Raw genomic sequence first — 20,770 nt, forward strand, 5'->3', positions numbered from 1 at the left:
CCGAGGACAAGGTCTATGGGATGTTGGATGTCCCTCTTGGGGGGCGATCTATCAGGTAATTTTTCAAGTCAGACTTTTTTTTTTTTTTTTTATTCGTTTAGCAATAGTCTTAAACTTGGAGGAATATTTGAGGGTTTCGATTCCTTGCCCTTCACCTACTACCAGAAAAGGGGCAAAGGCTACGGATAAAAACTGTAACTAAAGCCTATTGCTACAATAATAATCCGTAGCACGTCCGTAGCAATTAGCGGTGTAGCTAAGGGTCAAAGACCTATCGCAACGGATTAAATTCGTCGCAATAGATGTCATCCGCTACGGATATAATCCGTAGCTATATTTTCTGTAGTGAAATGTACATATAGTTGCAGATAATATCTATAGCTAAAAGTAGAATGAAATCGGTAGCAATATGATGAAGTTAGAAAAAAATTATAAAAAAAAATTGTAACAATGGTGTCTTTTACCATTGTAAGAACTTGTTGTGATTGATCAACTCATTTATGCTAATACAATTAATGCTGATAGGAATAGTACATAAAATGCAATTAGGAAAAAAAACGATGCATTTATTACAAATAGCAATCAAATCATACAATGCATCCTACATTTACATTTCTAAATAAACAATACTTCACTTTGCTCAAGCCTCTCCTAAAACTTTCCAATCTATCATGTTTAAAAGGCCTTCGCTGTCAATTGGTCCACCATGTATGTGCCCCAGTATGAAAATCAGGCTGGTCCACCCATCAAATGGACACCATATACCAAAAAAAAAAAAAGGATGGGTAGAAGGAATTACACATTCGATGCGCACGTGGCCTGTTGATTGGATAGGCCTTATAGGCCACAACACACACACACACACACACACACACACACAGAGGACCCACCCAATCAATGTCCTAGATCTTTTGTGCACATGCCATACATGGGGGCATCAGATTCGAGAACCTACTCTCGCGTAGCCTTGGCAAGGCTACTTTTAACTAACATGGAGCTTGAGTCCTTGGTCACCAAGAACAAGAGAGAATCAATCACATGATTTAACCTTCCCTCAAAGTTAAGGATATACAACATTAGTAATGAAGCATCACCTTCACTTGGGATATGTCAGGTGCATCCGGTGTCTGCACTGGATAGAACTTGTAAAACCTCATGTTCTCATATGCAGCTTTCGTTTCCTCATCCATTTCTTCAACAGCCTTTTTGCGAGCTTCCCTTGCCTGTGGGCAGAAACCATATTGGTATTCAAAACTTGGGAATGTGAACAGTTCCATAAATTGTCCAATCAAAACTAAAAGCTGTGTTGTAGTTTAAATACCTCCCGCTGTGCTTTCTTTGCTTCCCTGACCTTTTCTTTGATGAAATCCTGCAGAAACAAATTATGTTTTCTATAGTTGGTAACAAGACATGGAAGGAACAGAAAGAACACACTCCTAAATCGCATAGAAATACCTTGAAGGCATCTTTCTGATCTTCTGCCAATGCCTCATCCTTAATTTTCTCACTTGCAAACTCCTAAACATTAGAAAATCAAAGTTTAACATCAATGCTGAAAAGAAACAAAACTTTATGCACAGAAAAGCATAGGAAACACATACTGACGTTCTTGGATCAGTGCACCAATGTAAATGTAAATCAATGATGATTACAGTCATCGATCAGCAGAGTTTTAAATTTATTAGGTCACAAAATATTACAAAGATTTCTCTATTTCTCAATTCTTTTGAATCCAGGGTATCTGGATATGGAGCCAGAGAAAGCTTCCAGCACCATTCTATGGGAAGTTTCAGCAGCATTACCAAAACTGCAACAGACAACCTGAATGTGAGTGACTATTGTGATGATGATTGGGTTTAAAACAGAGTTTTGCTACTGCCTTTTTTGAGAAAATCCTTGGAAATGAAAATCAAATTCACAGCTTTTTTTTTTTCACCAACAGTGGCAACTCAATTTCCATGTAGTCAGAATTCATTTCCAAAGTATTCTCTTGATCCAAACTATAAAGGCTGGTTTGGCAATGTGGATTTTAGTCTCTATGGAACAAAGTGGATTTGAAATCATAACTTTGATACAGGAGTTCAGAAAGAGCTACAACTAGGTGGGGTATCTATTCGAGAAACTAGCTATCACCAGGAGAATCAGTCATGGTACCATTTAATATCTCATTTTAATCATGTTTCTGTTGCAAGGTGGAATCAGGAGCGTGGACTGAAAAATAGTATCAAATGCATGAATTTGACACTCCAGAATCACCAAGGCAAGCGACAGACCCTAGGAGACCAAGATCGACAGATTTGCATGCCAGGGATCCAAGAAAATCAAGAAATTGAAGCTCAAGTGGCCTGAAAAGTGCCCAGAATGCAAGATCATAGGGTTCCCACCATCTGATCGGTTCAAAACTCCATACGTGGCCTGAGGACCATAAATGAACCGTACACGTCAAATTTCATCTGTTCAATCCCTGTGCAAGTGTCCCAACGGACAGATCAGCCCATAAACCCTTGATTTGGGGCCCACCTGCTATCGGGATATGCTTAAAAGTTGGTATCTACGCGTTAAATGAGTTGACAAAATGGATGGATGGATTGGATTTTGCATATACAGCAAGGTGGGGTCCATTGTATGCGAGTGGCGTACAGAGGAATCATGCACTCGCCGTGCATCGAACGGACGGAGTCGGTCAGCAGGCGCTGACCCGACGTCCATGTTTACCAAGGAAATGGAGACGCTGATTCGCAACTGGCTTTGCAGGTGAGCCAATATCAGCATGCTTTTTCATGATCCACACCGTTCAATGTGATCAGGAGGTCAAACCGACTGCACACTGATCTACGGTCTGATTTTCACGAAAGCAGTGCATATGCAGGGAGTCCAAACGCCGGTCGGACGGCTGAAGTACAGAGTCAGTGGGCTACAATATCGGAAGAAAAAATCATCTCCCTCTGCACCGAAATTCGACTACAAACTCAATGGACGGCATGGATTTCCAAAAAAACACCAGTAAAGTGGGCCCCACCACGAATCAGCGCTTGCTCTGCTTGCTTATGTCCGTGAAAATCGGAAGCCGCCCGGCTTTCTCGGGCCGTTATGCATCCATGATGATGGCCGGATGCATAATCCAGACCGTCCAATCCTATGCAAGGTCTGATATAACCACGCCCAAGAAGTCAGATCGTCAAAATGGTTGGCCAAACCGCACCAAACGCGGGTCGAACGCAAGCACTCCTTGCGTAAGATCAGAGCAACAGCGGGATTTTTCTTGACTGCTTCCGGCTCGTGAAACTTCCGCAGGGAGTGCAGAAGTCCTTCTTCGACGACAGTGCTATAAGAGGAGAGAAGAAAAGGAGAGAGGGGGAAGGGAGGAAGAAAACGGTCTTGAAAACGGGGAGCAGGAAGAAGAAGATACAGGGGCAGGGACGTGAGTAACGAGGATCGGCTGCTGCTGCACGTCAGGGAGAGTGAAAGGAAAAAGAGAAGAAGGGCTGCACGTCAGGGAGAGTGAAAGGAAAAACGGAGATTGAAGGAGCTTGGCTTGGAAGGAAGGAGACGTGGAACATGAGAGAGGAAGAAAGCCAATAAGTTGCCTTCTTCTCTTCTTCTCTTTTTCGTTTCCTTTTATTTTTCTATTTGCTTTGGGTTTAGGCCAATCATGTGTGGCTAAACTTCTTAGCTAGGGCTAAGAGGTGAAGCCTGTAGCGAGATGGGAGATACTGTTTCATGCGTTTAAGTTAAAATTTCTGAACTGAACTTGGTTTTAAGTTGATTATTAAAAGAATATTCTTTTCAGTCTTTAATGGTCTGTTGTGACTGAAATTACAATGGGTTTGCAATGGCTTTTGAATATTTCTTTTTTTCGTGTTTATGAAGTCAGGAAGCCCTGTTGTTCATCATTGTTCCATGGGCATGGTAGGATGACAGTACCCTTCCTGATCTTCATACATTGTTGGTTGGTTGGTAATTAGTTTAATTCTGTTGTTTACTTTGTCTCCTGGGCATGGTTTGGTGATGGAATCCATTCTAATTCATATACCTTTCATCTCTTGAAAACCAAATCAAGTAAGTTCAGTTTAAATTCCATAATCCTTGATGCAGGCATAAGATCTCCCTGATCTCTACAAGTGGATCCTTTGAATCCCTAGTTTCCTTCCTCTGAATTCCTTAAAGTTTTAGATAATTATTCCACAATTATTCCTTAAAATTCTATTTGGTTAGATCACATCTTAGTCTAGTTCTAGTTCTACTTGGTTTCAGATAACGTACAGGTATCAGTCCCTGTGGATTCGACCTCGGTCTTACCGAGTTTATTACTACATCACAACCCTATACTTGGGGAGTGAACAAGCTACAACTAGGTGGGGTATCTATTCGAGAAACTAGCTATCACCAGGAGAATCAGTCATTCATGGAAGCTTTACTCCCTAAACAACATTTAGGCCTTGCTTTAATTGCATAGGTGTAGCTGACAGCACTAGTGGAAGAAGCAAGAAATGGTACAAGCTCAAAAATCAATAACCTATATAGAAGACCTGAAAAGAGGTTTGGCTACCAAGGAGGGTGATTTCAATGTTAGGAGCTCCTAAGGGGCTAAGTTACCAAGCATTAAGGATGGTGTTCCCTTCAATGGAAGAAGCTTCAGTAAATTGAAGGAAGAAACGATTGAAGATGAGTTCCAATATTTTGAACATGAAGAACTCATACAAGATAAGATTCCATAACCTTTCATGCAGTGAAACTGGGCTTAATCTACAGTAAACCATGGAAATAGAGGATATCACCTTTGAAATGTGTACTCCAAGACTTCTATGGATTCCAGAACACTGCATGCAGATGAAGCTTCCCAAATTTACACTTGCCCATCGTGGACCTCTGCACGGAAGATGAGCCAAATTTATTCACAACGAATGTATCCCGAAACATATATCAACACAGGTTTAGCACTTCTTGAAGATCAAGTTGTGATTAAAAATCTTGGTCACAAAGCACATACTGTGCAGCTCGGGAAACAAAACTTTTTAAGTATTGGCTGAGAGTAACAATACACAAACCATCATCCATTACATCAAAAAAAAAAAATAAAATAAAATAAAATTATAGATGCAGTAGTACCATCTCAGGCGAGCCATCCATATGCACGCAATAGGACCAAAAATATGAGACAACTTTTTTAAGAATGAAATATGAGACATCTATAGTGGCAGCTCATCTTGGATGAGAATCTAACCATGCTTCCAGTAGATTCTCAATATACTAAATCTAAAAGAACCTTCATAGCATGAAAATTGCCAAAAACCATGATAAAAAAATGTTTCATATTTCATTTTCAATGGCATTGTAGAATGGTAACTGAGCACAAGTGGGAACCATATCATCATCAGAATCATCGTAACCTTGTCCCAGATATTTGGAGGCAGCTTTACAAATCCTGTTTCATGCATGTAACTAACAGGTGGAGTTTGGGCAGGAACTAAACACAAGGATTAATTCGCATGAAACATTTGCAAGCTATAATAATAGCTCTACATCTCCTATATCAAGTGCCTTGCAAGCTGTAGAGGATACAATCATGAGCATGCATTCCCAACTAATGTTGTGGCACCAATATATATATATATATAAAATTGCAAAAAGGGTTGATGATGTAAACATTGTATATGCAAAATAAGTTACAAGTAGCTTCTTAAAAGATCATTCGTTATCACAATTCAACCAAGATACCTACTTGCTTTTGCAGTCATCACATTCCTTGTTCTCTGGCAATTTAAGAAGTCTTTCCAATATCTGCAAATGATGCACCAAATGAAGGAAAAAAAAAATCAATCCCAAATTTTAACAGAGAGAAACTAATACATATCTATAGAAGTGAATAAGAAGAGGAACCCAAGTAGGAGAGGTTAAGATGCTTATAAAACTCAAAGAAGATGGTGCCAATCCAAGTCCCTGGCGACTTTGCACATGAGTTGGAGAATCTGTAGCAGTATCTCACAGTTTTAACTGTTTTTAAGTGGGGTTCCCCTGAATATTCTGAATGGACTGATTTTCAAGGAACGCGATCTTCATTGTGTGACCCATCTTTTGCCTTGTTTGGATATCCTACACATGGCAGAGCAGCAAAAAACATCCTTAAACCTAGAGATCCAATCATGTATACATAGAAAAACATGAGAAGTGACAGCACAAGGATATAATTCATGTGATTAAGAGGGGGAAGCTATAAACCCATAGTTTTCACTTAGTTAATATCATGTTTTTCAATCAAATGGGGAAGTTATACCCCAGAAGGAAAAAAGAAATAGGACTTTCCATTCCATTGGATGATTAGAAAACTCAATGTCCATGTCAAAACTGAAGTATTAGGAGCCATGACATTAACTTCATAATTGAGCTCAACTTCTTCAGCTTTTGTGCATACAGAAGGTTTCTGCTTACTATGTTGCTGTTGACTGGTATTGCTTTTGTTTTGCTTGGCTTTTTCTTTTCTTTTTTTCTTTTTCTTCTTCATAGAGGGATACTGTTCGAGCTGCTTCTGAATTCGCAGCTCGAAATCAGTTGCCACAGTGCATAGAGGATCAAATGCTGTCCCACATATGTCAAAGGTTCAAAACAGGACTGAAACAGCAACAGACATTAAATGATCTCCCAAACGCAATTCGGTCTAACATAGCACACACTCTGTTCTTCTCCACCTACCGCCACTATTTCCTATGTTGTCCGATATAAGATTCTAATAGAAAAATTAGCAAACCCCGAGAAAGAAAATGTAATCGAAAGCATTACAAGGAAAGGTAGAAGAAAATACCAACAGAAGGGAAGCAAATATGTACCTGGACTCACTACGGGGGTAATCTTTCAATGATGGCCCACTGCTTCTGATAATCACTACAAGGGTAAGAAAAATACAAAAAGTAAGACTCATGAGATTGACATATGTACAAATAGTGACAAAACTAGCTGGTAATGACAGGAGGCTAAGACATCAAATTATTTATGAAGAACAGGAAAAAATAAAGATAAAATAAATAGTTAAAAACTTTACCATTTCAATATTGAACCTTGCAGTGGCAACATTGATCTGTGGGGCTAAAAATACATCAGCATGCATATAAAAATCTCCTCAAATGGTAGTAGAAGAAGCCATTACTAATACGTTTTATAGGAAAACTCTTGTAATTAACCATCAAGCATTTAAAAAATGTCTCTCAGAAAATGAATGAAAAGTACACAAAGTCACCGTTTGGCCAACACAGACATTAAATGATCTCCCAAAAGCCATTAGATGCACTGAGGAAACAAAGATGGGATGCAGTACTTGCCAAACAGTTCCTCTATGAGGTCAAGGAAGCAAAGAAACAGGGTAGGAAAGAGAGAAGGCACAGAGAAGCTCAGGTTGTGCTTGCTGCTGCAACTGCTGCTGCTGCTACTTCTTCAACGGTTTCAACTTTTAGGAAAGATGCACATGACGAGATTGTTGCTGCCCATCATGGTATGTGTTTGTTTAGAATTGTTGATATGAATGTTTCTTTCATGGTTCTGTGTTGGCCAAACGGTCTAGCACGATGCACTGTGCTTACCACCTATCTGAGTTGTTTACTTGGTACACTGTTGTTCTCATGTGAAGTCCTTAACTGTATGTAATGCTTCTCTATCAGGAGGCTGTTACTATGGAAAGAAACCTGCTAATTTGCTGCATCTGCGGTCGCAAGCTTGGTGTGTGCATAAAGGTTTGCTCTCTCAAATTTTTATTTCATCACTATCAATATCAGTCTTGTCCCAGCTAGGTAGTCTGTAATATGATAACTCAAGCAACATTATTTTTATTGCCAACATTGCACATGTGAAGAAAATCTATAGCATGAAAAATGATAGGTCCCACCATAAAGATCACCTATATAATTAAAATATGACTGATGGACTCATCAATATTAGAACATAAATGAATGTTTAGTCAGTCTATCAGTTGTTCATTGATTCTAATGTGTGTGAGATGACACTTGATGATCAAACCCACCTGATTTTTTTACATGATATGATCTTGGTAGTGGGGTTACCTTTTATGGTATAGATTTACTATGCATTAGTATATTTTTTAGAAAGATGTTGCTACATAACAAGTTAATGTATTGCTAGATGCATGCAATCGATTTTGATTTATATAAATAAAATCATTTTTCATAGAAAACTCATAACCTACTGCCGATTAACGCCAACATAGCATGCATTGATGTTCTTCTCACCAACCCGCCACATCCTTAGTATGTCAAACTTGTACAAAAGTTAGGGCCAGTGTAAAGATAAATGTCTTAAAAATGAGACTGATCCATACCAATAGCTGGAATTTTTCTGTTGTTTGTTGCATTTCTCTTCTAAACTAGTATACATGATGGTACACATTCAAAAAACCCACCACCTCACACGCATCCACATGTCCCAATAGACCCACCTGGGTGGAATGCCAAACCATCAATCAGCTGGTTCATGTTAGATGGAAAACAGAGATACAATAAAAAATCTAAAAATCAAATGTGCTTACTAAATCACTTGGCTATTCTTTTACTCTCTGTTAGTGTGACTGCAAAAAGTTTAGTTTACATGATACTATCTGTTCTGCATGGCTGTCTTGCAGTGTAACTAGCCATGCTTTATGGGACACAATGCTAGGCATTCAAGGAGTAGCATGTTCGTAGGATGAGTGTAACTGAAATGAGGATATCGAGATGGATGACTGGCAATGCAAGGATGGATATGATTAAATGAATGCATTTGCCGCACTAGTAGGTAATAAGATTAGGGAAAGTGGACATAAATGGTTTGGCCATGAGCTATGGAGAGACCAAGAATTGCTCGTTTAGGAGTGAGTTGATTCAAGTTGAAGGATCTAAAAGTGGAAGGCCTGAAAGGCATGTTCTTAAAACCAAGTCAGGTGAAATAGGAGAAGAAAGAACCCTGTTCCTGGTTTTCTTGTAGTAGTAGCTGGATCCTTTGGAACCACAAGAAAAATACAGGATTCCAACCCAGCACTTTGTGAGGATTGCAGGACAACAATCTTGAAGCATCTGCCTCATGGCATACCTCCTTTTTTTTTTTTTTTTTTTGAATTCATTGAACATGAGATTTACAGGTAATCGAGCTGGCCCAACAAAAAGATAAACCGAGCCATGCCAATCATGTAAAGCATCTATGCAATGTACAAAAACAACATAAAAGGCCTAACGAGAAGAAATCCAGATGGAAATGGATGAAATCTAGCCATTTCATCCAGCCATTTCAACAAACAAATAGTGTTCACTCCCCAAGTATAGGGTTGTGATGTAGTAATAAACTCGGTGAGACCGAGGTCGAATTCCAAGGGACTGAAACCTGTACGTGATCTGAAACTAGGTAGAACTAGAACTAAACTAAGATGAAATCTAAATTGATTATAATTTGAGGAATAATGGTGAAATATTAATGTAAAACTTAAGAAATTTAGAGGTAGGAAACAAAGGATTCAGAGGATCCACTTGTAGAGATCAGGGAGATCTTATGCCTGTTTCAAGAACTCAACTGGACTTAGAGTCTCATCTTCATCCAGTTGAAGAGGGTAACCAAGAAAATCAACTGAACTTCCTTTGATATAGTTTTCAAGAGATGAAAGGTATATGAATTAGAATGGATTCCATCACCAAACCATGCCCAGGAGACAAAGTAAACAATAGAATTAAACTAATTAAAAACCAATCAACATGATATGCAGGTTAGGAAGGGTACCATCATCCGACCATGCCCAGGAGACGATGGTGAACAACAGGGCTTCCTGACGTCATAAACATAAAAAGGAAAGGAACATGCTCAAAGCTATCGCAGACCCATTGTAATTTTAGTCACAACAGACCATTAAAAACTAAAAAACATTCCCTTAATAATCAAACCAATATCAAGTTCAGTTCACAAATTAAATTAAAGGCATAAAGTCAAGTCTCCCATCACGTTACAAGCTTCACCTCTTAGCCCTAGCTAAGAGGTTTAGCTGATCACGGTCATGATTAGGCTAAATCCAAAATAAACAAAAAGAATAAGAAAAGAAAAAGAAAAACCAAATAACTCTACTCTCTCTCTCTGCTCACGTCCAACCCTCCCAGATTCGATCCCCGTCTCTCTCTTTCATCTTTCTTTTATAAGAGCCAGCAAGGTCGGTGGAGAGTTTCCGCATCAGAGGTGGTTTATGTGCCTCAGTGTTGTTTACACAACAAGGCCTTTTTAGAAACTTCTTTACGCATGCCAAACCGCGCACTGTTCTGCAGCCGCGTTTGAACCGAGATTAAGAGGAGAGATCTCCTCATCTAAGTAATCTGACATCATGGCGGAATTGAAAGCCCATTTCTCAAGAGGTTGAACGGTCTGGATCATCAATCCGATCGTCCTTGAGATCACATAAGGGCCCACTGGAGTCGGCAGCGTCCGGGTCTTTCCGGACTCTATTACTTGCGTAACAGAGGCGGAAACTCTGATTCTGCGTTAACTGTGGGGCCCATACGCCATGGTTTTCGAAGAATCAGCGTCGTCCATTGAAATAACCTTGAAAAACCAGTCGAGAACAGTTGGTTTTGGATTGGATTCAGTGTAGCCCACGGATTTTCTATTTTACCGTCCGTCCTTCGTTTGAATGGTTGAAATCCGATTCACGTTATCTTCTATAATTCCTCCACCTAAGAGAGGGTCAAGCCCCCCCTCTAGGACACATCGGACGATCCAGATCATGACAAAGGATGATGGATGGGGCCCACTGTCAAAACCCAATCGCAAGCACGTTCGTCACTGGACGTTTTTGACACTATTTGGATGTTTTGTACAAAAAATAGGTGGGGCCCACTTTTGATGGCATTTTCGGAGATCTACTCTATTCATCCTCTTCTTAGTAACGTGTAAGCCCATTAGTCAAAGTATGAAGTAGATTTGAATACTAGGTGGGCCACACCATCCACATGTGATGAGTCACTACCCATCGTTGAAGCAAGCCAATTCTCAGTTACGTGCATGGATATGGAGTTCATTATATTTACAAATTTGTCACTCTCCCTTTTAGAAACGTCTATCATTCGTTTCTCCCTATTGTACCATCCAAAAGAAGTGAAATTTGACGGGTATCCACCATTTTTCATGCTCTTTCCATCGGTTCAGTTTGGGTCCTGATTTTCCAAGGATGTCCAAGATGCTTTCTTAATGGTTATTATCTGATCTTATCTATCGGGTTACTTACACACTGATCCAAGAGCTGAATTTTGACGTGTACGGTTAATTTGTGGTCCCTTGGCCATGTATGAAGTTTCGAGCTGAACGGATGGTGAGAACCTCATGATCTTGCATTCTGGACCAATTTTGGGCTACTTGAGCTTCAGTTTCCTGATTTTCTCCTCGGATCTCTAGCTTGTAAATCTATCGATCTCAGTCCCCTGTAGTCCCGTCTATTGCCTTGGTAATTCCTGAGCATTAAATCCATGCTTTTAACATCCTTTTCGGTCCAGGTTCGTAAATATACCTTGCACCAAAAACAAGATTAAAGCAGGGCGTTAAGCATTATCATGTACGTAAAATCAGGTAATAATTAAGGTCTAGCATGCAATATTTGACCTTCAACACAACCTCCAACCAGCATTTTGCTAGTCCCGAGCAAAGTATGCGAAAAATAAGTTGAGAATTACAAGACAATTTATATAAACTCGAGTGATTTTTGAAAAATAATCCAGATATGAGAATTCTCAGATTCATGAATGTTGGGTATTACTTTCTCCTAGACTCAAGCGCATGATAAACTTTATAATCAAGTTCAAAGCATTAATCTATCAATTAGAAAAAATTCTAAACATTGAATTCCATGGGTGTATCGTGTGGTCTCGACTTATCATCATTAAGAGATTCAATCGTTAATTTACATGATAACATTGATGATTCAACAAGCATTTAGGACAACCAAAACCTAAAATAGAACTTGTCTTACAGTTCTTCTTTTCATTCTTCCAGCTTTTGATTTTTCCATTAAAAGTAACGCCAAGAAGGGAAATCAAATCCTCACTTATAGGGAGCAAACCTATGGTGAAGACTGTACACTCAACCATTTTCATATATCATCCATGGGGAATTAAATCTACACCGATAGGGAGCAAACCTATGGTTAAGATTATTCGCCAACCTTTTCCAAAGGTATCTATTTTTTTTTTTTTTTAGCTCGGTATTTTCTTTTCTTCAATTGATCATGACGGGCAAATTTTTCAGGCTGTGGTTCCTTACATGCTTAGTGATTACCAAGTTAATCCTTGAATATCAAACTGAAACCTTAATGTGAAAGCGAGATGTGACATGTAAAATCATGACTTAATCAATGTTTACAACTTCTAATTCTGGATTAACAATTCAAACTTAATTGTAAAATCTGTGAAATCTAACAGATACTGAATTCAAGAGTCATAAATTGCCAACATCACGTATCTTGAAATTCTAAGTGCCCTAGATGGCTGTCAAAATCACTTCGAATTCACAAGAAATTTCAGAAAAATTAAAAATTTTCACAATTTTTGCTCAAGACCAAGAAAACACTGATTAGGAAACCTAATCTCCCACCCCCAACCTAAAATCTACATTGTCCTCAATGTAAAAGAAATAAGCATGCAATGCACATGGGACAACGAAAGTACAAGAGGAGTGATGGAAAGATAGTACCTGGACGAAAGAATCAAGAGGCTTTCCAAAGATATCTACGTAAGAGCGGGTCAGCATAAGAGAGAAACCAACAGAAGTAAAATAAAAATAACAAAAATAAAATCCTACCTACACCACTTTCGCAGGTGCTCTCGATTGCATTTAGCGTATGCAACAAGCCTTTAAACCCCTAGGTTGCCCCTAGTGGACGAGTTGTAGTCTCGTGAGGGTTTGCAACAATGTTACCCACAAACATTGAACTAACTAACTAGGAAAATGAAATGGAATGAAAAGTTGGATTGGCTCCCATGAGCGCTAAGTTTACCGTCTATCCTAAAACAGCATAAAGGAAACTACCCTACTTCTAAGAAAGCATGGAAAAACTACTGAGTCAAGCTGCAAGGTTCGTCTTTCGGTCAATATCTTGATAAGTTTCTCAGTAAATTCCTCAACTGGATCATCCAAAAGCCCTTTTTGCAATAGGCTTGGACGCCTTGGAGCATGACCTTCCAGAGAAACTTATGTACCTCATAAGAAATTTTCCGTTGAAGTGCTTGGGGTATCCATAGTATATACGATTCACCTGTGACAGAAGAAGTTTCATCGTTAGTATCCCATAGTGAATCAGAAACTACAGGTAGATAAAGTTTAGAAAACTTCGCAAGAAGTAATATAGTCTCAATACATTCCGAAGTGTTAAACTTCGGTTCAATTTTCAGTTCCTCCTCCTTTAATGATAAACATTCAGGATCTGTGGAAGAAGGGGCTTCAGAGTAAGGGTTCGCTTGGTCTGTGACAACCAGGATGTTGTCTTGCAAAGCATCCACTTTATCTCTTGACATGGGATCGTTTGAATCTGCAAAGTGTGCCAAGCAATCCCATGAGTTGGGAAGTTCAGCTGAGTATGACTTATTTTTCACATTGGAGTTCATGATGATTTGCCTAAGGAATCCATCATCCTTGAAAGTGGATGGATGTACGCTCTCTTGCTCCAGTCCTGCATAGACAGATTGAAAATTGATAGGGGAAGCATTGATGTGATCACTTTGTTCATTGAAACTACTCAATTGAGGCGTTGAATTGTCAAACATGTACAGCTCAGATGGTGGCCTCAACTGAGTGGTTTCAAATTCCAGGGTCGTAGCGAGCAACTCGTCCTTCTCCCGAATTACATCATCATTCAATTCAGGGGAGTAGTCCAAACATATCTCACAAGAGATAGAAGGGTCGGTTGTAAGAAGCTCCTCCACTTTTAGATCAGACATGTCAGGTGAGTGGAGTAGCTCATTATGACCGTTCTCTTCGTGTACTTCTCAATCATTGACCTGGACCAAACTTGAGATTGATTCTAGGGGAATTTGGGCTACTTGTTCATGATCATCATCTCAATACACATCCTCGTCTAATTTCGTGCAGTGCACACTTGAGATGGGATCACTTTCCTCACATTCTATACCTAAATTCGGTTGAGGTTCGAATAAACTAACTTCTACCTCATTATTGAGATCCTGTGTGTCATCTAAGGAAGGTGTGTTATCATCATTGTATTTGAAAGAAACCCATGTCTCTTCACCATTCTTTTAAACAATCATCGAGATCGACTCATCAGGAAATTGAACTGTATGCTCATTAATGGAATCCAACTCCTTATTTATAATTCCAGAGTTCTTCAAAGGCGAGTTATGATCACTTTCCTCGCATTGTATTTCTGGACTGAATTGTGGCTGGGATGACCGAGCCTCCTCTATCTTTTCAAGGCGCGAAGTAAGCGCTTCAAATGATTTTCTAATTTTCATAAGACATGCCATGTTATGCTGAAATGAATCATCTTGGATCGTTTCTGGTTGGATCTCAAAGGTAGGGGATCCAAGAGAATAATCATTATAACATGTTGTTGGTTCATTTTTCCAATTTTGATGTTTCCACTGATTATAGTCATACAGATCACAGGTGGAAGAATCTGATGGTTGGTAATACATATTATCACTCATAATAGAATCATACATTATTTTCTTTTTATCGGATGGGTGATAATAATTCTTACTCCCATAGTTATGATAACCCCAACACTCACGTACTGTTTTGTTAATCCGTGGGGTGTAATCGTTCTCTTGCATATGATCACGTAAGGACTTCTTAACCGGTGGATCTTTATATTCCGATCGGTTCTCGATGATAGTTTCAGAAAAGTTTTGATGCATAAGTTGTTTTCTATCATAATCATCATCCCAATATATGTTATTCTTCTCAGCATACTGACGCTCCCACTCATGCATATACATGGTGAAACCCGAACTCTGAATCTAATACTAAGAAAAACAAAGAAAAGATCTTACAGCAATATGGAAATTAAGAAGAGGAGAAGTTAGAAAGAATGTACCAAATGAGAAGTTCTTATGTTAAGATCCTATAAAAGAAAACAAAAAAAAAAAAGATTAGTTTCTAAAATAGAAAGTCTAAAGTTAGAAAATTCTTGTAATTGAAATAGAAAGTTAGTTTCTAAAAAGAAGACCTAGAATTAGAAAGTTTTTAAAATAGAAAATCTAAGCCTAAAATTAAAAAGTTTCTAAAAATAAACTAATTCTTAAAAAGGAAAGTTTCTAAAAATAAAATAAAGGAAAGATGAATTAGTTTCTAAAATTAGAAAGAATTTCTAAAAAGGGAAATAACAAACCTAGTTTCCAAAAACAAAAGAGGAAAGTTTCTAAAAATAAACTAGTTTCTAAAAATAGAAAAATACTAGAAAATAGAAAATTTCTAAAATTAAAAGAAAGCCTAGAATAAAAAAATTTCTAAAACTCAAACCCTAATTCTAAAAATAGAAAAAGTAGAGGAATTAGAAAGGGATTACCAATTTAGAAGTTATTTCAGGATTCTACAAAACAGGAAAACAGGTTAGTTCCTAAAAATAAAATAAAATTAAAACCTTTAACTTAAAGTTAGTAAAATCCTAATCTTAACCTAATTCTAAAACTAATTAATTTCAGAAAACGTAATCGTCAATCCCCGGCAACGGCGCCAAAAACTTGTTCACTCCCCAAGTATAGGGTTGTGATGTAGTAATAAACTCGGTGAGACCGAGGTCGAATCCCAAGGGACTGAAACCTGTACGTTATCTGAAACTAGGTAGAACTAGAACTAAACTAAGATGAAATCTAAATTGATTATAATTTGAGGAATAATGGTGAAATATTAATGTAAAACTTAAGAAATTTAGAGGCAGGAAACTAGGGATTCAGAGGATCCACTTATAGAGATCAGGGAGATCTTATGCCTGTTTCAAGAACTCAACTGGACTTAGAGTCTCATCTTCATCCAGTTGAAGGGGGTAACCAAGAAAATCAACTGAACTTCCTTTGATATAATTTTCAAGAGATGAAAGGTATATGAATTAGAATGGATTTCATCACCAAACCATGCCCAGGAGACAAAGTAAACAACAGAATTAAACTAATTAAAAACCAATCAACATGATATGCAGGTTAGGAAGGGTACCATCATCCGACCATGCCCAGGAGACGATGGTGAACAACGGGGCTTCCTGACGTCATAAACATAAAAAGGAAAGGAACATGCTCAAAGCTATTGCAGACCCATTGTAATTTTAGTCACAACAGACCATTAAAAACTAAAAAATATTCCCTTAATAATCAAACTAATATCAAGTTCAGTTCACAAATTAAATCAAAGGCATAAAGTCAAGTCTCCCATCACGTTACAAGCTTCACCTCTTAGCCCTAGCTTAGAGGTTTAGCCGATCACGGTCATGATTAGGCTAAATCCAAAATAAACAAAAAGAAGAAGAAAAGAAAAAGAAAAACCAAATAACTCTACTCTCTCTCTCTCTGCTCACGTCCAACCCTCCCAGATTCGATCCCCGTCTCTCTCTCTTTCATCTTTCTTTTATAAGAGCCAGCAAGGTCGGTGGAGAGTTTCCGCATCAGAGGTGGTTTATGTGCCTCAATGTTGTTTACACAGTAAGGCCTTTTTAGAAACTTCTTTACGAACGCCAAACCGCGCACTGTTCTGCAGCCGCATTTGAACCGAGATTGAGAGGAGAGATCTCCTCATCTAAGTAATCTGACATCATGGCGGAATTGAAAGCCCATTTCTCAAGAGGTTGAACGGTCTGGATCATCAATCCGATCGTCCTTGAGATCACATAAGGGCCCACTGGAGTCGGCAGCGTCCGGGTCTTTCCGGACTCTGTTACTTGCGTAACAGAGGCGGAAACTCTGATTCTGCGTTAACTGTGGGGCCCATACGCCATGGTTTTCGAAGAATCAGCGTCGTCCATTGAAATGACCTCGAAAAACCAGTCGAGAACAGTTGGTTTTGGATTGGATTCAGTGTAGCCCACGGATTTTCTATTTTACCGTCCGTCCTCCGTTTGAATGGTTGAAATCCGATTCACGCTATCTTCTATAATTCCTCCACCTAAGAGAGGGTCAAGCCCCCCCTCTAGGACACATTGGACGGTCTAGATCATGAAAAAGGATGATGGATGGGGCCCACTGTCAAAACCCAATCGCAAGCACGTTCGTCACTGGACGTTTTTGGCACTATTTGGATGTTTTGTACAAAAAATAGGTGGGGCCCACTTCTGATGGCGTTCTCGGAGATCTACTCCGTTTATCCTCTTCTTAGTAACGTGTAAGCCCATCAGTCAAAGTATGAAGTAGATCTGAATATTAGGTGGGCCACACCATCCACATGTGATGAGTCACTACCCATCGTTGAAGCAAGCCAATTCTCAGTTACGTGCATGGATATGGAGTTCATTATATTTACAAATTTGCCACTCTCCCTTTTAGAAACGTCCATCATTCGTTTCTTCCTATTGTACCATCCAAAAGAAGTGAAATTTGATGGGTATCTACCGTTTTTCATGCTCTTTCCATTGGTTCAGTTTGGGTCCTGATCTCCCAAGGATGTCCAAGATGCTTTCTTAATGGTTATTGTCTGATCTTATCTATCAGGTCACTTATACATTGATCCAAGGGCTGAATTTTGACATGTACGGTTAATTTGTGGTCCCTTGGCCATGTATGAAGTTTTGAGCTGAACGGATGGTGGGAACCCCATGATCTTGCATTCTGGACCAATTTTGGGCTACTTGAGCTTCAGTTTCCTGATTTTCTCCTCGGATCTCTAGCGTGTAAATCTATCGATCTGAGTCCCCTATAGTCCCGTCCATTGCCTTGGTAATTCTTGAGCATTAAATCCATGCTTTTAACATCCTTTTCGGTCCAGGCTCGTAAATACACCTTGCACCAAAAACAAGATTAAAGCAGGGCATTAAGCATTATCATGTACGTAAAATCAGGTAATAATTAAGGTCTAACATGCAATATTTGACCCTCAACAGATAGCAGGCCATTTCATCAAACAATTAGCATGTATCAAATCTGAAAGACAGAAAAAGAGAAGAAGATATCAAACCTATGGAGAGGAGCTTCACGGCGTGTGTTTCTTCGGGTAGGAGCTTCATGGCTGCTGCAATGGAGAGAGATAAAACCAACGACAGAGATGCATTGGAGAGAGAGGGAGGAGAATGAGAGAGATGGAGCAGAGATCGGGAGGGAGAGAGGATTGGGAAACGGAGAGGGGGAGGGGGGGAGATAAAGCAATTTTGGGCGCGGCTCTATTTTGAGCGCGCACCCAAAAGTGGGCGTTGTTTCGTGCACCGACCGTGGACGGTCCTGACAGGGGCTCTGTGGGGCCCACCATGATGTATTTGGTTTATCCATTCCGACCCTTAATTTTATTAAATTATTTTAGTTAATAATGCCAAACTTTGGGTAGATTGAAGGCCCAAGTGGACCACACCATAGGAAGCAAATGTGATTTAATCTCCGTGTTTCCTACCGTGTGGTCCACTTGAGCCTTCCATCTAGCCTATTTTTGATTTCATGCTCTAAAGTAATATTTCTAAATAGATGGACGGCTTAGATAGAACATATATATTTTTTAAGGCCCCATAGAGCCCCTTACAACATTATTAATTATTAGTGGTGTGTCAATTTTTTAGCTATGGATTAAAACCGTCGCATTTATAGCAACGGTTTATAACTGTAGAAAAAACCTAACGTGGTCTGTATTGTTTGGCCCTTTTTTTGGTAGTGACCACTATGACATATACCTCGCCAGTTTCCTTGAATTCATTCATGAAATCCCGAATGGTCAGGTGAGAACTCCCATCCACTTTAGAGGCTTCAGGGTGGTTCTTTAGTGCTATAGGGGCAAGGATTATTTTTCGATCATCCTTGATGAAGATGTAGACATTGTCTCATCCTCGATGAGTTGCGTCACGGTCTAACTGCTAGGGTCGACCGAGTGATATATAGCATGCTTCCATGTTGACTACGTCACAAAGTATTTGATCCTTATAATTTTTTTCAATTGAAAATGAGACAGTGCGTTGTTCAGTTACTTTGGTTTTATTTACCTTTTTTATTCAGCTAATTGAGTACGGGGAAGGATGTTTTGTCGTTGGTAGCTACAACTTGTCCATCATCACTCTTGAGACGATGTTCTTGATACTTCCACTATCTATGATCACACCATAGACTTTTCCGTTGACAGTGATCGCGTACAAAATATATTGTGTTGATGTGGATATAATTCCTTTCGTGTGGTATACAGTAATCGCCTCACAACTAGAGATTCGTCGCGATCCTGGATCATCCACTCATCGACATATGCTCCTTCCTCAGTGGCTTGCTCATGTTCTCATCAAAGCCAGGGTCTTCTTGTGCGGCCTCATCTTCAGCGCCTCTTTCGTTTCTAGCTAAGTGTGCTGCGAGACGTTGAGGACATGTGTTTGATAAGTGGCCTAGTTGGCTATAATGGTAACAATTGTTCGATATTGGCCAAATGTAAGGATATGGAATCCTACTCGGGCCCGCTGTTGTGGGTGCTACACATTGAGGTCTAGATGAGCCGCTTCTCGTATCACAGTTTATGGTTGTGGGAGGTTGAGGACGTTCTCCTACCGATTCTTTTCCTCGTACCAACACTAAATCCTGCATGGAACCCATTATGGGGGTCGAGTTGAATAATAAGGCTGATTAGAGACTCTTGCAAGCTGCATTTCTGCTCTACCTGCCAACTGAATCACTTCATTCACGGTCCCAACTAGGTGCATCTGAACTTGATCCTGAATTGTCGATCATAACCATCATATAAATCGTGCAACCTTCTGTGACTCAAATTCTGATTAATCGTTTTGTTTTGCCAACGATTAGAATTTTTCAGTGTAGTCTGTAATGATTCTATTTCCTTGTTAGCAATTCTGTTATTACTGGAATAATATCTGCTCGTAGTCACTGGGGAGGAATAGTGATCGAAGAAGGCATCTCATCCGTGGCTATGATGAGGTGGGCGCCTTGTTCTGGCGGGCACATGAGAGTTATATTGCTCCCACCATGCAGAAGTGCCAGATTTTAGTTTAAATACTATTAATTTCACCTTTTTATGATCTGACACGTTTATGTAATCAAAGTATCTCTCTACTTCGGCTAGCCAATCGAGGAAATCTTCTATGCGTAATAAACCATTAAAACTAGGAAGTTCAACCTTACCTCGATAGTCTCTTTTAGCAAGATCTATATGATCGCCTCAATGGATTGGTCATCGGGCAAAGCCTTCATTAAGGTCCTCGTCGCTAGAACTTGAATTATCTAGTATAGCCCTATGGTTTACCACTGGTAGTGCTCTACAAAAATCGGGGTTGTATCGTACAACAACCACGAGCTGTGGAGCAACCATAGGGCTTGCCCAGGGCTCTACAGAAATCGGAGTTGTGCTGTATAGCAACCCGCACTTTTCAGTACTCAAGTGTTAGCATTGTAGTTCAAATTAGCAATTGGTGTGAAGGTACGCACCCAACATATGATAGTCACTAGCAATTGATAATTCAAGATTCGTCCATTCTAACTATTGAACCTTAAGAGGGACAATCACGCTTTTTTAAAAGTGAACTTTAAGTATCAAATCAGAGTCGTAGATCACCATATCCACCATTCATCAGGGTCTAACTTGAAGGCCTTTCACCCGATCATCACACTTAGACCATCAGACCACTAATCCAACCATG

The 20,770-nt window shown here is 39.4% G+C and overlaps 2 protein-coding genes across 3 annotated transcripts in view; both read right to left on the bottom strand.

Annotated features, from left to right (window-relative positions):
* LOC131242961 (tropinone reductase homolog At5g06060-like) overlaps window positions 1-20,770 on the bottom strand; it is a 101,494-nt gene that overhangs the window by 54,941 nt on the left and 25,783 nt on the right. The gene's annotated exons all lie outside the window — the stretch shown is intronic.
* On the bottom strand, window positions 546-4,613 carry LOC131242985 (protein HEAT INTOLERANT 4-like). Its single transcript, XM_058242019.1, has 6 exons — window positions 4,550-4,613; window positions 1,701-1,807; window positions 1,456-1,518; window positions 1,322-1,369; window positions 1,095-1,223; window positions 546-734 (listed from the first exon to the last, which is right to left on the bottom strand). The coding sequence occupies exons 2-6, from the start codon at window positions 1,797-1,799 to the stop codon at window positions 693-695; spliced, it is 381 nt and encodes a 126-aa protein (XP_058098002.1). The 5' UTR covers window positions 1,800-1,807; window positions 4,550-4,613; the 3' UTR covers window positions 546-692.

This window comes from Magnolia sinica, chromosome 1 (assembly GCF_029962835.1).
Source record: "Magnolia sinica isolate HGM2019 chromosome 1, MsV1, whole genome shotgun sequence".
In the NCBI taxonomy this organism is placed as follows: domain Eukaryota; kingdom Viridiplantae; phylum Streptophyta; class Magnoliopsida; order Magnoliales; family Magnoliaceae; genus Magnolia; species Magnolia sinica.

What these genes read in the sequence shown, in the direction of transcription:
- LOC131242985 (XM_058242019.1), bottom strand. Translation starts at nt 1,799, where the DNA reads ATGCTGCTGAAACTTCCCATAGAATGGTGCTGGAAGCTTTCTCTGGCT. An exon ending in CAAAGAAAGCACAGCGGGAG is followed by an intron (nt 1,224 to 1,321) that starts GTATTTAAACTA and finishes TTCTGCCCACAG; the next exon opens with GCAAGGGAAGCTCGCAAAAA. An exon ending in CTGACATATCCCAAGTGAAG is followed by an intron (nt 735 to 1,094) that starts GTGATGCTTCAT and finishes TGGGTGGACCAG; the next exon opens with CCTGATTTTCATACTGGGGC.